This window comes from Chaetodon auriga, chromosome 13 (assembly GCF_051107435.1).
Source record: "Chaetodon auriga isolate fChaAug3 chromosome 13, fChaAug3.hap1, whole genome shotgun sequence".
NCBI classification, from domain to species: Eukaryota; Metazoa; Chordata; class Actinopteri; order Chaetodontiformes; family Chaetodontidae; genus Chaetodon; species Chaetodon auriga.
In genome coordinates this window covers 5642678-5657104 of record NC_135086.1, presented here as the reverse complement: position 1 = coordinate 5657104, position 14427 = coordinate 5642678, and the positions used below count along the sequence as shown (strand labels likewise).

The 14427-nt window shown below is 41.8% G+C and overlaps 1 protein-coding gene across 1 annotated transcript; it reads left to right on the top strand.

The window, feature by feature from the left end:
- The first annotated feature begins 8739 nt into the window (after positions 1–8739).
- Positions 8740–12958, top strand: LOC143330049 (receptor activity-modifying protein 1). Its single transcript, XM_076746211.1, has 4 exons — positions 8740–8858; positions 9703–9748; positions 10197–10335; positions 12575–12958. The coding sequence occupies exons 2-4, from the start codon at positions 9703–9705 to the stop codon at positions 12831–12833; spliced, it is 444 nt and encodes a 147-aa protein (XP_076602326.1). The 5' UTR covers positions 8740–8858; the 3' UTR covers positions 12834–12958.
- Positions 12959–14427: the final 1469 nt, after the last annotated feature.

Sequence of the window (14427 nt, the reverse complement as noted above, 5' to 3'; positions counted from 1 at the left end):
ATTTTGGTTTGTTTCATTTGTGCAGACACAAATGCAGGCAGGCAAGTTTGAAAAGTACATTGGAAGATGTGCAGTGGAGTCCCAAAAACCCCCCAAAAGGGGTTTATTACACCCACATATGTATGCTTCCAATTCCTATATTCTAACTCAATATAAAATTAATAGAGCACGAGGAGAGTTTTGTTCACTGCGAGCTCAAATGACAAACACAAATACGACTGAGTCAGCACCAAGCAAACTCAAAGCAAACCATAGAAAACCAGAGCTTTCCTGGGGATATTAAAGCTGAGTGTCTGTGATGTGGCCCCTTCATTTGTTCCATGTCAGCTGGCACTCAGTTAAAGGTGAGGCCAGGGGGCCAAAATTACTCTGCATTTCAATGTACCCCAATTATTTTGCCTCGTGGTAGTAGTCAATATAACGTGTTACCAAATGCATCTGGAAACCGAAGCGATTATGGCCCGGCTGTCCCTCAGCATCAAGCCTCTGTTGACTTGTAGCCTGTGGAGATGGGACAGTTGTGACTTTGGACTGACCCCATTGTGGTGTTTCTTTCCTCCGCTTTATTTTTTCAGTTCACCTTGGTGTTGTTTGACTTTCTCATTCATTACACAACAGGATCAAAAATGCATTCATATATAGGTAGTGGTGAAAGATTGTCCCTTTAGCCTTTCGGAAAATACTTTAAGTCTTCTGTTCATGTATAAAGACACAGACCTGTGTACTCAGGCAACAGTTTGTAGCACAATTAAATGTGTTATTACAGTCACTTACAGTTATTATTTAGCATGTTGGCATTCAGCAAGTCATGATTGCATGTGCACAATAATGCCACTGTACTGTGATCATGACTGCACTTAAGCTGCAAAACTGAAAGCTCTCATGAATAATCCTTTTGATATGACCAGGGGAAACTGTTGGGCATTTTTTCTTGAATTAAAAATGTCACAGCAGCTCTAATGGATCACAGGATTTCTGAGGGCACTCTATAGGAGCTGATTTAAGTGTAGCTATAAACGTGTGTGTAATATCTTACCAGTCTGACAGGTAAAAAAGAACCAAAGGTGAATGACCATTAGATCATAATTACTGGTGCTGTGTGGTCTGTGCGTAAATGTGCACCGCACCGCTCGGTTGGAGACTGCAGATGAAGTGCATCAATCATTCACCACCCATTAATCACACACTGCCTTAACCACATTAAATGCTGCATTTTGACAGACATTACATATACTACATAAGCAAACTGCATGGCAAAGTGAAAGCAGTTTGCTGGTGGACTACTTATGGAGAGGGGTGTTGCTCAACTTTCTTGGTCTTTAACTCATAATGAAACCATGAAAGATGTAAAGCAGGTCGATTTGTTAAATGTAGAAAGAGCATACTGTTCTGCTGTGCATCTGACAGAAGAAATAAGAGATGGTCTGCAGGGATTTGCCCTTCGCATTGGTCTGACGTCATTCTGCCTTATATCCCATCCAGCATGTCCTTTTCTCTCGAATAACCTCCCTGATGACATCAGACAATCGCTGCTGAAGCCTTTAAATCACAGCTAAAACGCATCTTTCACCTTCAGTTTGTTTAAAGTGCACCTCACCCAGAGAAGAACCAACCTGCAGTGGCGGATTATTCCAGAGAGGTGAAGCTCAGTGGACAAAGGCTTGACCACCAAAAAGGTTCTGATTCAATAGAGGAATAGTTAAATAACCAGCTTCAAGGCAACATTAAGGACTTGATGGGAAAATAAGGCTGGAGATATATGAGGGAGTCAGAGCAGTTAAAGCCTTACAGGCAGCAAGGAGGATTTTGACATCAGTAGAGTCATCAGTTTCAGTTTTATGTTATCCAGCCTCATAGATCTTGTGAGGACTCTGGGAGCGGTGTTCTGGTCCAGTTGGAGACCTTTTGTTGCTGTCTTAATTAGGCCAGAGAAAAGTGCATTACAGTAGTCTATTGTGGATGTTATGAAGGCACGTACAGGGATTTAAGCCTCTGATTTGGATGAAAAGGGGCGTATTTGGGCTGTTTTATGGAGGTGAAAGACGGCTGTTTGTGTTATATTCTTTGCACTCAGGCTTCTCTGTGCTGGACCATCATTGGTCCTGGGATCTCTCGCTCTCTGTCACAGCTGTCAGTGACTCATCCAGACGTTTGGACCTGGATCATCGCCCCCCCCCCCCTTCTCTCCCACTCTGCCGAGTTAGCATGGCTTGTCCTCTTTCCAGGTCTCCGTGGTGGAGACGAGCTCATGTGGATCAGCTTCTACCTTTCTGGCAACACCTGAAGTTTCTCAAAGTCCTCCTGGATCCATACTCTCCACTTATGTTTTATGATCTACATAAATATGCATTTTTGTCATCATAATTTATATATACTGTGATTTTATTGCTGGACTGTTCTATACACATGACATCTGTTGCGTGTCTATCAGTCCTGGGAGAGGGATTTTTCCATTTTTTTCCCATTAAAGGGGATTTTTGGGGGGTTTTCCTTATCCAAGCCGAGGGTCTAGGGATCATGGTTGTCATATGCTGTTATAGACTGTAAAGCCCTTCGAGGCAAATTGTCATTTGTGATACTGGGCTATATAAATAAAGCCTGACTTCACTTGACTTGAAATAGCCACACCAGCATGTCTTTTCAGACCAGAAACCATTGGTCCCTTGCTGTCTGAGGCCTTCCACTTGGACCATGTCAGACCTGACTTCATCTGTGTGCACAGCTTGTTTGGAAACAGAAGCTGATCTTTTATACCATGACAGTTGTGTCCTGTGTCATCAGTCATTCTGCTGTTTCCCACTTCTGGACCTTTTCTTTCTCCTGTCCTCAAATTTATAGCTGTTTCTGAATGTTCCCCCTATTTGCTACATAGTGCCCTATATTTTGTTTCCCAACTTTTTTACCGGGTGTAAATTGTGTGCCCTAAAAAATGAACAGCCGTTTCATTTCCATGAATTCTTCACAATAAAAGTCCCTTATCACACAGCACGGCAGGTAAACGAAGCTGTTTACCTGCTGCAGATGAGATGTTTGCTTCATGTAACTTCTCACTGTGGCTGTTTGCACATTTCAATTCGCATGAATTCTTCACAATAAAAGTCCTCCTTCATTTTGTTATTCCAAAGCTTTTGTTATGAAGCAGCAAAATCAGGAGATGTTTTGGTTTTCATGAGCGGTAACTTGACTCTAACATGGCTGAAAGTGAACATGAAACAATAAAATAAAGCAGATGGAAGTTCAAACAGGGACACAGGAGAGAAACTAAACTCCAAACCACAAAGATTCAGTTAAAAGCTCCAAAGTGCTGACAGCTGAACACACAAAGACTCAAAAACATATTTCTCTCTGGTCTCTTCCACAGACATCAGTTGAGTCTCGAAACACGCTTGGTTGAGGTGGAGATGGGGGCTCATCATGGGTCGGCTGTGATGGTCCATCACAGGCGTGACTCGGCACAACTCAGCATGGTTACATTCAAGGGTTTGAGGACGAGGAGCTGATCAGCAAGTTGAGGACTATGAAGGAGGCACTCCAAATGATGGAGCAGCAGTCGGAGGACCTTTAAATAAGGTTCACAGACCTCAACAAACCTTGAGCTTGTTCAAAGCTGAGGAAGCCATAAGTGAGGCCCTCCAGACAAGAACTGCACTTGAAGGAGGAGCTGAAGGGACAAGAAGGACTCCCTCACTGTCTTATGGGCCCTCGAAATCCTGCCAGAGGCTGAAGTCTCTGAGGAAGAGATCCTGAATTTTCCTGGCTCCTGCACTGACGTGGGAGGAGAGGAAGAGCTGAGGCTGCATTTATGCTGATTAAGCAGCACAGTGTATTTCTGGAGCTCATTTGGCACAAAACTGCATTTGTGTTAAAACCTGCTCAGACCATCTCTTATCACAAATGCAGATGCAGGGAAATGTTGGTGGCTTTTGTTGGCAGATGCACACGCACACAGAACTCAATAATCATAAATCACCTTTAATTCATATGAAGTTTCGATTTGTGACACGCTTGGTTATCTTCTGTAGATTGATACGCGCATCAAAGTATAAATTTTAATGCACTGAGGAACTTGGAATATCATCCAAATGGGTGTTTTCTGGGGTTTTGCATATTAGCATGTTAGCTCCGGTTTTGTCCCATAGTCTAATGCAAGTTGGTTAAATGGCGATTCTAATTTGCCCATACATGTGAATGTGGCTCTCTGTCTGAGACCTTCTAACTCAGTGCTTCTCAAACTTTTCCTGGCATGCCCCCCTTCAGAAGCTGAAAAATGTTCATGCCATCCCACCCCATGATTTTTACCCATCCTTAACAATGATCACTGCACATTTAAGCTCTGGGATAAGCTCAAGTCGAAACATTTTCTACCTGCATGAACGTAGATTTACATCATTTCATGCTGTGATGGATGAATTCAGGTCTGTTAATGCTCACAGTTGACAACAATCATTTTTAGTTGGTGTAGAAATGAACTGATGTCCTATTAAGTCATGAAGTGATGGGAAATAACAGAGAACTAAAGATAATCAATGAAGAAATGCATGCATGGACTCTTCTTAACCCCATTTCCTGTCTTATTTTTTAGTAGCCTCCTTATGCATTTCTGTAATTTTACTTCCTGCCTTTGTTCTGTTTCCCGCAACTTTTAAGTAGCACCTGCTCTCAATCATCCAATCAGTTCCCAGTATTTATAGCCCCAGTAGTCCACTACCTGTTTACCAGCTTGTCTTTGTCTTGCAGCAGACTGTAGTGCCAGTCTATGGTTGTCCCTGTTGTTGGTTGTTAGCATTTTTGTCTGATCACAACTGGTACCATTGCCCCCATCCATATAACATTAACAGCTCCCAGTAACTGCTAACACAGCTCCTGTGCTTTTGTGTTAAACAAAACATACACCTCTCACACATGACCCTTTCTTTTTCTGTGTGTACACAATGAAAGTCTCAAAGAATCTGCAAGGAAACACAGAATAAAAAGTGTTTTAAATATAACTTAAGTGTAACTTTGCTCTATTAATTGAAACAGAAAAGTTGGGATTATAGGATTTGACTGTCAGTACTAATGAGGAGCATAAGGGCATGAATGGTGATTACGTAGTGACATATGATGTAATGATGGACTAACACACAGTCATATGATGAAGCGTGTGTTGCACCTCTTGGAGACCGTGTGCTAACAGGAAGCTTCTCGCCCATTACACGAGGAAGATATTTCCTCGTCTTTGACTGACCCCAGGATGCACGCTAGGCTTTCCAGCCTAGCAGTGCAGCTCCAGCGTGATGTCAGCGCGGCTCACTGCATAACACACTTCGACTTAGCTGGTCTGGGTATGAAGTAACGTCTGTCAGGTTCATCTATCCACACTCTGCCTGGTTCTGCCACTTGCATAACATTTCTGGACTGGAAAAAAAGAGAGGTTTGCAAGAGGATCAAAGAGGCTCTGAATGTTAATTTAATTTTTTTGTAGTGAATAACCTTCAAGCGAGACTAAATTCTAATGTTCTAAGTCCCTGAAACATTAAGCGTCTATGAATGCCTTGCTTGAATGAGTTGAACACGTTTATGCCAGTAAATTATTAGGAGGAAACTTAAGATCTTTGGTCATAAAATAGTTTTGGTTAAAACAACAAAATGTAGAATATGAAGAGTTCTCTCTTTGGCGCCTCCCAGTGGTAGTGCAACAAATTAGTGGCAGACACTTACGCATTACTTTGCATTGCGAACCTTTCGTCTTTGGAGAAAAACTGACATTTTAAAGCACTTTTCCTTCCCACCCATGTGCTGTATGCAGCTGCACGTTGTTCCACTGAACAACTGGCATATCACAACACATTTCTCTGCAGTCCCTACGTGCTGGTGAGCCGTTCTGTTCGTTGGATGCATTTATTGGATCACTGTTTAAATTAGCCAATGTTACTTTTCTGCGTTATCCATTACAGGCCACCATACGTGCATGTGGTGAGATGGCTGAGAGGGTGACCGCAAGCAGTTGGTCTCGTTGCACATCCTCCTGGTTTGCAGACAGCATAGATTGCACTGAGCATCTTAAGCTCCTTGCTCTGCTTTGCTCTCGAATGGAGCGTTCAATCAACACACCACAGACTTGTTGAATATGTTTAAAAATGAGTTATTGATCCCTTTGAGTTCTATTCATTTCTGATCCACCCTAATCCCTGATGGCAGACGTCCTCCTCTGCTTTATTTATAGCTGTAGAGCATCATCCAGACATAGAACCAGGCACGCTGTTAATGACACAACTTCATGCTGCACAATGCTGGTGGCTTTGTGCGGAAAAAGAGACCAAAAGAAGGATTTGAGTTTTAGCCCTCCGCTCTAAGGCAAATATCAAGTTCACACTGCATGGCCTCTTTGTTTGTACCTGAGAAAATATTTTCCATTACTTTAAATGAGAGGCACTGTCCAAACAGCACGTGCGTCTATCTGCTGTGTACTCTGTTTGCTCTGTCACTTACACTGTTATGCCTTCAATTTAGGGAAGTGGAAATGTTTTCTTATGACCACTCCTCAGTATTTCTCCACTCACAGATGCATTAGGGTTGTATTATGTGTACCCGTCGCTTAGCAACTCCAAATGAATGGGCAATAATGCTGGAACGTTTAATTTTACAATTACGCAGAACAACCTGATAGTGCAGTGCTGAGAGATATTTTAACGGGGCTCCTGAAAGATCCATCTTTCAAAGAGTCATTTAGTCGAGACAAATGGAATACCACAGAAAGGTGGTCACATTTTCCGCAGTCAGTCATTTTCCTCAGTCGTGAGTATAATTCAAAGGAGAGGAGTGAAAGGGAGGCCTATATTTGGGAGGTTTCTGATATCCAGCACCAAACAAGAGACTGATGAGGTTGTAGGATTATGAATAAAAGGTCTCTGAATGAGTTTTAATAAAATAGCAGGATTAGTACAAGAAAGGGTTCCTCTTGCTTGCCTTTTTTTGGCAAAAAAGTACAATTTGACTTAAGGGCAAATAGTTTTCAGTAGCGTGTGTGTGTGTGTGTGTGTGTGTGTGTGTGTGTGTCTGTGTGTGTCTGTGTGTGTGTGTGTGTGTGTGTGTGTGTGAAAGAAAGAATGCAATGAGTGAGAGAGGTTGAGTGTTGAGGAAATGGAAGGTATGTTGAATCACCTGCTTTTAGACCACACAATTAAATAAAATGTTTTTCCAAGTGAAGGTCTGACTGTTAAACGATGTTTTTCATGAAAGAAAATTCTTCCAACTAACTCTCGAAACACAACAAAAGCAGTATTTATTAATAGTTTCCACACGAGGGAACATTTGTCCTTTCTAGTAGATTTGATCGCAGAAATACTCGTCGGGTGCTCGGGGGAGCAGGCTCAGCAGCAGATCTGTGGAAGCAGATTATCGTGTAATTACTCCAGAGGACCAAACGGCCTTGCAGCGAGAGCAGTGTCCAGCCTTGTTTTATCGCACAGTGGCTGCACACGCAGAGCAGGGACTGACCGGTGGTCAGTGTGTGATAAGAGGTTTGACACCACAGTCATGTCTGTGAGTTCCTGGCTCCAGCCGCTGTGGTGCTCCAGCTATTCGACTTTTTAGAGCAGAATTTGTCTACTTCTGAAACGTCAGCTTGCATGCACAGCAGAAGTCAGTTGTGTTGATCCAGATTTTGTTTAAGGCTGCGCTAATCGATATTTTTACCTAACAATGCATCCAATGGGGAAACTGCCATCAACACTGGAGCATTCAGCAGATGAAGAGCCAGATATTTCCCTCAGGAGGAGACCAAAACAGAGCAAAGAGAAGTGTGAGTATTGGACTGCAGACAGAAGGATGACTTCAGCTGAATGCTAATGTTTCTGCTGGATGTGTTAATATGCAGTCTATAGTTCTATCGTTCCAGCAACAACTATTACAAGAAACTGTGCTTTAGTGTTACGACTGACAGAAGTCATGCAATCAGAGTGTTTGGGTTTCTGTGTGGGAGAGTTTCTGCACTCCAGGGGTCCACATTCTGCCACGTTCGGGGACATATACTCCCAGTTTGATCTCACTCCAGCTGCATTCAGCACGGTTCAGTGGTTTCTAATTTAATTAGGGTTTAGGATTAGTATCAGCCAATGTTAAGACTAGCCTCCAGGAGCTAATGTAATGAAATTTAGTTCCCCAAAACACATTAAAACTAAGTCTGTGCGCATGTGTATATGTTCTTATCTGAGTGTGTGCATCTCTAGCCAGTAGTGGTGAGCGTGGTGGGGAACATTGAGGTTTGTGTTACCTCCCGGAGTTCTGGCTGCCTCTCACAGACATGAGGCTCAGGTGAACTGGAAACTGCTTCTGGTTGTGAATATTTGACTTTCTGTTTGTGTGTCTGCCAGCTCCACAAGAACAGCCTGTTCGAGGCATTTCTCCACCTTTAGCTCAGTGGCTTAGCAGAAAACACACTACCCCCTTATCACCAACCCCTGCCCTCTGACCCTGAAGACGAATAAGAATTACCACAAGACATGAACATTGACATCAAATATATCTGTGACATACAACCATGCAGGCTCGCTGACATTGAGGCCTCTCAGTTCAAGTGTCTCTGGGGGGCTGTGTGTGGAAAATGTCTTTGGGTAGCATGGGAACAGCCGGGACCAGTCTGGGAAAGGAAGCAGGCTGTCCATTGCTGTTGCACAATCCAATTAGCTCTGAGTTGCACCGATAAGAAACTGGACCAGATCACACAGAGGCTTTTTGTGACCAGTTGTGCATCTGCTAGTTGGCTGGTAAACGATTTGAAGCATCTTCAGCACAGGTTCTACTCAAGGCTTTTCCCAGGGACCCACAAGGAAGAGAAAAAAAAAAAAAAAAAAAAAAAAAAAACAGGAAAGGCTGGGGTATGTGCTCACAGTGTTTTCTCTTTGCTTATCAGCTTGGGATTTTAAGATTTTAAAGCTTTTTTAGGTTGACATAGATTTTATTTATCAGCTAAGGGGAATGCTTTTGTTTCATTAAGGTTATTAAAGAGATTAAAATCCATTTATGTTAAGCAATTTTATCAGTCTTTGATTTTCCAGAGGGACCTGTAACTGCAGTATCAGGCCAGTTTGAGAATTCACAGCATTTCCAGTATATATGTTTCATACAAGGGACATTACACGTGTGCATATTAAAAAAAAAACAAAATGAAAACAAAACCTTCCTCTCGCTGCATTCCCTGATAACATCTGTTTTCAGTGTCTGCCTCCCACGAGATAAATTCATTAATTTGTGGGAATGTCCAGGAAGCAGATGGCCGTCACGTCTGCGCCGTACAGATCTTAGTTTTTCCTTTTCAAAATGTGAAGCTGGACGTGTTTGAAATCCTGCCTGGAAGCTAACAGAGCTTTGCAAATATAAGGGTAGATGTTAAATCTAAGAGGTAGCAGATCCAGAACCACAGAGCGAGCCTTTTCTTCTTCTTCTTGCTCTAAATTTTTATAAGATTTTGTATCACCTCTGTAGAAAGAAAGCTTTTAATCAAAGCACTGTCTTGCACATTATCTGTGGGGGAGGAAGTGTGGAAAATTGATTTTCCAGCTGGAGAAAGTGTCCCTGTGTGCCTAGACATGACAAATTGAGACACAAACATTTTGAAAATTAAGTTTTGCTCTGTGTTGTGTTTGTAATGGCTTCATAATGGAATTATAATAAGTAATTAATTCATTTAAACCACTTTCTCTTCTTTTCTTTTTTGAGTAGATGGTGTTGACTACATACTTGCTGGTGCTTACCTTCGTCTGGACAGGTAAGCCAGTATTTAAATACAGACAGGCACTTACACACCAAACCATCGAGTGGGTTTGAAGTTGAATTAACTCCATCCAGAGACTGGTAATGCTGGTGTGGGATTAAGTTGGACCCATCAGCTTCCCTTGAAACTGATGTTTTTCTTTTCTTCTTAAAGAGAAGAATTGATTTTCCAGGTGTTACAGTGTGGACAAGATCTCCACTAAGACACTCATGTTCAGTGAGCTTCTGCAGTCTGGTGAAAACGCTTCTAAATTACCAAACATAGGTGTGCAGCGCACACCTATACTGTATGTACATGTGCTTTTCTATGGTGTAATTACCATAAAGGATGTTAGAAATAGGTGACCTTAGTCAACAATGTCTGCGTCAGTGATGTTAGCTGGTTGGCTTGAGGAGGATTTGGCCTGTTACTCTCACTTATTTTAAGTATCTGCTTTCTGCAGGAAAGGCTGAAAATTTTGTTGTTCCACCATGTGACCGGCACATGTTTGAAAGCAATGTTGATAACTGCCTGTCGGACTTCAACAAGAGCTTGGAGACAAGCGGCTATCAGGACGGGTGCCCATGGCCGGCTGTGAAAGGGTGAATTTTATGTTTCTTTTTATCATCATTTAGGAAATGTAGTGTTAGCCGTAATATGAGTCAAACCTCAAACAGTGCAAAACAATGTAGAAAATAAGATGGAAACATGGCATCTCTGTTTGTTAGGTGTATTAATTTGACTGTCCACAAGCTTCAGTGCATGTTTGTCACATGCTTCGTACACGTCATCATTTATGAGGTACAAGTCTGTTTCCATTGTACTTTGCTTTTATCAATGCACCAACTTTTCCACCTCAGCCGAGCGGAAATGCACAAAATGACAAAGGAGTGGGTGGAAACCCAGCTAATGAATTAGTATCAGATACAAATCAATCGTATTAATCCACAATGCTTAAAGCTGATGAAACTCTCACCTTTCAGCGTGTTGTGATGAAGCAGCCCACAGCTGTTATGTCAGTGTGTCTGATACATATTCAACTAACATTTAGGTAGATCAGACTCCAGTGGGAGAGAGCCAATATTAGAGGGCTTGTCTCAAAATCAGGGCCAAAAAACTTACATGATAACTTGTGTTGGATAGCAAATATATGCTATTACAAATGCATAAGCCAGCTATGAGTCTGTGTTAACGTCGTTGCTGGTTGAGCCTTGGCGTGCCTGTGTTGCAGGGAGTCGTCCCTGAGCTCAACGTCGAAGAGTCCAGAGAGTGAAAACAGAGGACGGCTGTATAAAGTGGCACATTACGTACTTTTTTATGGTCTTTTGAGTAAAGATATATGACCTTTAGTCATGGGAAAGTCAGATACTTTCCTGTTTCCTGGCTACATTTGGTGCCGGTCAAAGTTTCAGCTAATTATTCAACTGTTGATGAAAAAGTGCGAGACTTTTGCTCCTGGGTTCATATTTCCAGACAGCAGTTGTTTGTGGAGACTTTCACTCTTGCCGTGCTACTGTAGTAGACTTTAATTATGGCTGTAATAATCCATATTTTACTGTTAACATGGTTTGGAGCTGAGGTTCCATAGTCTTCACATGGTGTTAGGGTGGAGTGTCCATCATCACAAGGAGCCCAGCTTGGTGATCAAGCCTCCAGCCGTCACTCTTGATTCAATCTCAGTGGATTTTTTCCACACTAAAATCTTGTAGTGACAACTGTTGGCATGATTTACACCGGTTTCGTGAGGCTTTGGTCGCTTCTCCACCCGGAGGACGTGTCATATCAAACTTAACAGTGAAATGTAAGCTGCCTCCTAAACATCAGTGGGTGATTTCTCCATTTATATGAAGCTCGGGCTCGATGTTTTTGGCTCACTTTGCATCATCTAAAACTGCTGAGTTTAGATATTAAAATTGCAGCTTTAAAGGACCATGCCAGCCTCTTCTTTTTTTAGCCAGTTAACTTTAAATCATATTAGTACATTAGTCACCACTTTCCAAACCGTGCTTTATTTAACTCTGTGGGTCCCAAAGATTTTTTTATTAATTCCATCATTTTGCTTTGACAGACGCTATTTGAGACTGCTGGGCAACTGGAAAACTCGGGCAGAAACACGTGTTTCGTTTTTTTCTATGACTTCTATTAACCTCGACCTGTCATGTGGCCCGTTTCAGATTTTTAACATGGTGATATTGATGTTTCTCGCTTACTGCTTTCGCTTTGATATTTCATGTTCCAAGAGAGCCCGACATGTAAAAATGAAAGCATGAACAATGAAACAGCGCCATGATCAGGTCTTGTGAATTTAATCTAAGCAAAAGATTCAGTTTGAATCCTGGTTTCCCATTGGACGTGACCCACCGGAACTCATGGGAGTTCCTGGGACGTGGCCCTGACATCACCAAAGATTAAATAATCAACGCGTCCCATTCCACATCACCTTTCCACTGCAACATCAAGTTGGTACAGGAGGTGTCCCTTCCCTAATTAAACGTTTGTACTGTGCAGCCAGTGGTCTCACCTTGCCTACACAAGGAAGATAGAACTTCAACAACCTGTTCAATGTTATCCAAGGAGGACTGAATCTCAGCTGGACTTGGTCGTAGAAACTTGTTATCAGGGTCATCAGTACCGGTGAGGGATAAGTGGTGTTGTAGACCTCCTCCTTTGTTGAGGGATGGTGTCCCCATTTTTACATAAACTGCCTCCTTCAGTCGTCTGTCAAGTGAGAATTAGCCATATCTGATCCTCAGCCTACAGATCAATGTCAAACCTCAAAACTTCACAGGTCTTCTGGAACCATTTTCATACAAATTGTTGCTTTGCTCTCTTCTTCTGCAGCAACTACAACCAGCTGAAGCACTGCGTGGACGACTGGGCGAAAGCCTGTTGGTGTCGGGGTCACGGATCTCTGGTGGACAAGGTCTTCATGAAGGTCCATGACATGCACTTTTCGGGCTGTGGACAGGTCCATGACCCCCCACCCACCACTCTCATCATGTTAATAGCACCTGTTATCATAGCCACACTCCTCCTGCCGCTTCTGTGTGCTAAACTCACCACCTACAACATAGAGATGCCCAGCACTTTGGGGCTCTGATGTGAGGAGCAATTTTCTTATAATATGTATATATATAGAAAATTGGATACATGTACTCACAGATATAATTAATTACAGTTATAGGCAATATTTTCTTGTAATATTCAGTATGTTCAAATCTTTTCATTTTCATATGAACACATTACATTGCATGATATCAAAGGTGAAACATGTGACTGATATTTCTTCCAAGACAACTATAAAGCCATTTATTGTTGTAGTCATTTTTTCCTTTAAATGTTCTATACTACCTCTCAATGGCTGGGTGTGTCATGAGGTTCTGTAAATCAGCATGCATCAAGCATATCATACATCCTCTAGACAGAAATTTATACTCGACTGTCTGAATTCTTTGCTGCGAATGTCTCAGCTTTCTGGAACTCATTATTTTGTCATATATGGTGATCCCCACCCATCTGGCACCTATAGTGAGTTGAGAAAAAAAAAAAAACTTAACAGTAATTTACTGCACTGTTTCTCAAACTTCATTCCAGAGGTCTATGTGATACTTGAATAATCTGTATTGTAATTAGTTAAGAAGACAAAAAAAAACGATTCTGTTTGTATTTGAAACACATAATAAATATTTATTTCAGACAAAAAAATAATGTTTTACAGTTGTTTGAAAACCTCTTTACAGCAATAGCAATGGACCTTCTGTTCAAGTATCCACTCCTGACCTAAGTGTCAGTCTGTGTTACCAATGCAAACACACTGCAATTCATCATTAGCCTTCAGATTATTACATCGAACGACTGTTGTGTATACCGGCTGTGTGTCATTAAGACTGATGTAAAGCTCCGTTAAGCAATGTTTTCAATTTCAACTTCAGATCTATTGATGCTACAACACCCAAATCTGCAGCTCTGTGCTGTGCTGAGAGCTCTCCACCTGCCCGGTATGGCAGAGAGAAGAAGTAAACAAGAGGGCATTGAAGAGAGTCGAGCAAACAGCAATGCACACAGCAGTGCACCACGATTCTCTGCAACACAGAGAAACTGTACAATAATGGACTCCAGTGGTTTACCCATGTTGCTCTGTTCCAGCTGGACGTGTAACATTAACACATTAACCCTTACACATTGATTTGGCTCGTTACTGTGAGTTGTTCTGAAGTTGCTGCTTAATGCAGCTTCAACAGCGCTTTGAGATAAATACTGAAGTTTTATGGAAACCATGGCTTTGAATGAGCGCTCTGGTGGTATGGCTGTAGGAATCAGAGGTCATTTTATGTGAAAGAGAGCACCTCGCTGAATTAAAAGAAAAAGACTCTCAACAAAGATTTCTATTTAACCGATTAATTAAATTTTAAATAATTTCATTAACAACATAGGCGACAAGAAAAAAATCAGGAAACTAATCCTGCTAACCCTTTGGTATGCAAAAACAGTAGTATCCAAAAGGTATTATCCACTATAACTCTGCTGCTCTCGAGGGAATTTCAGCGCGAACAACCTTCCGTATTACAGTTGATCTAGTTTCACACACGTCTGATTTATAGTTCTATAATGGTCAAACCTAATACACAATTCCATATGCTGGAACCCCAGGATTGCCAGACGTCTCTACTCAAAGCAGTGATGTTGAATTAAAA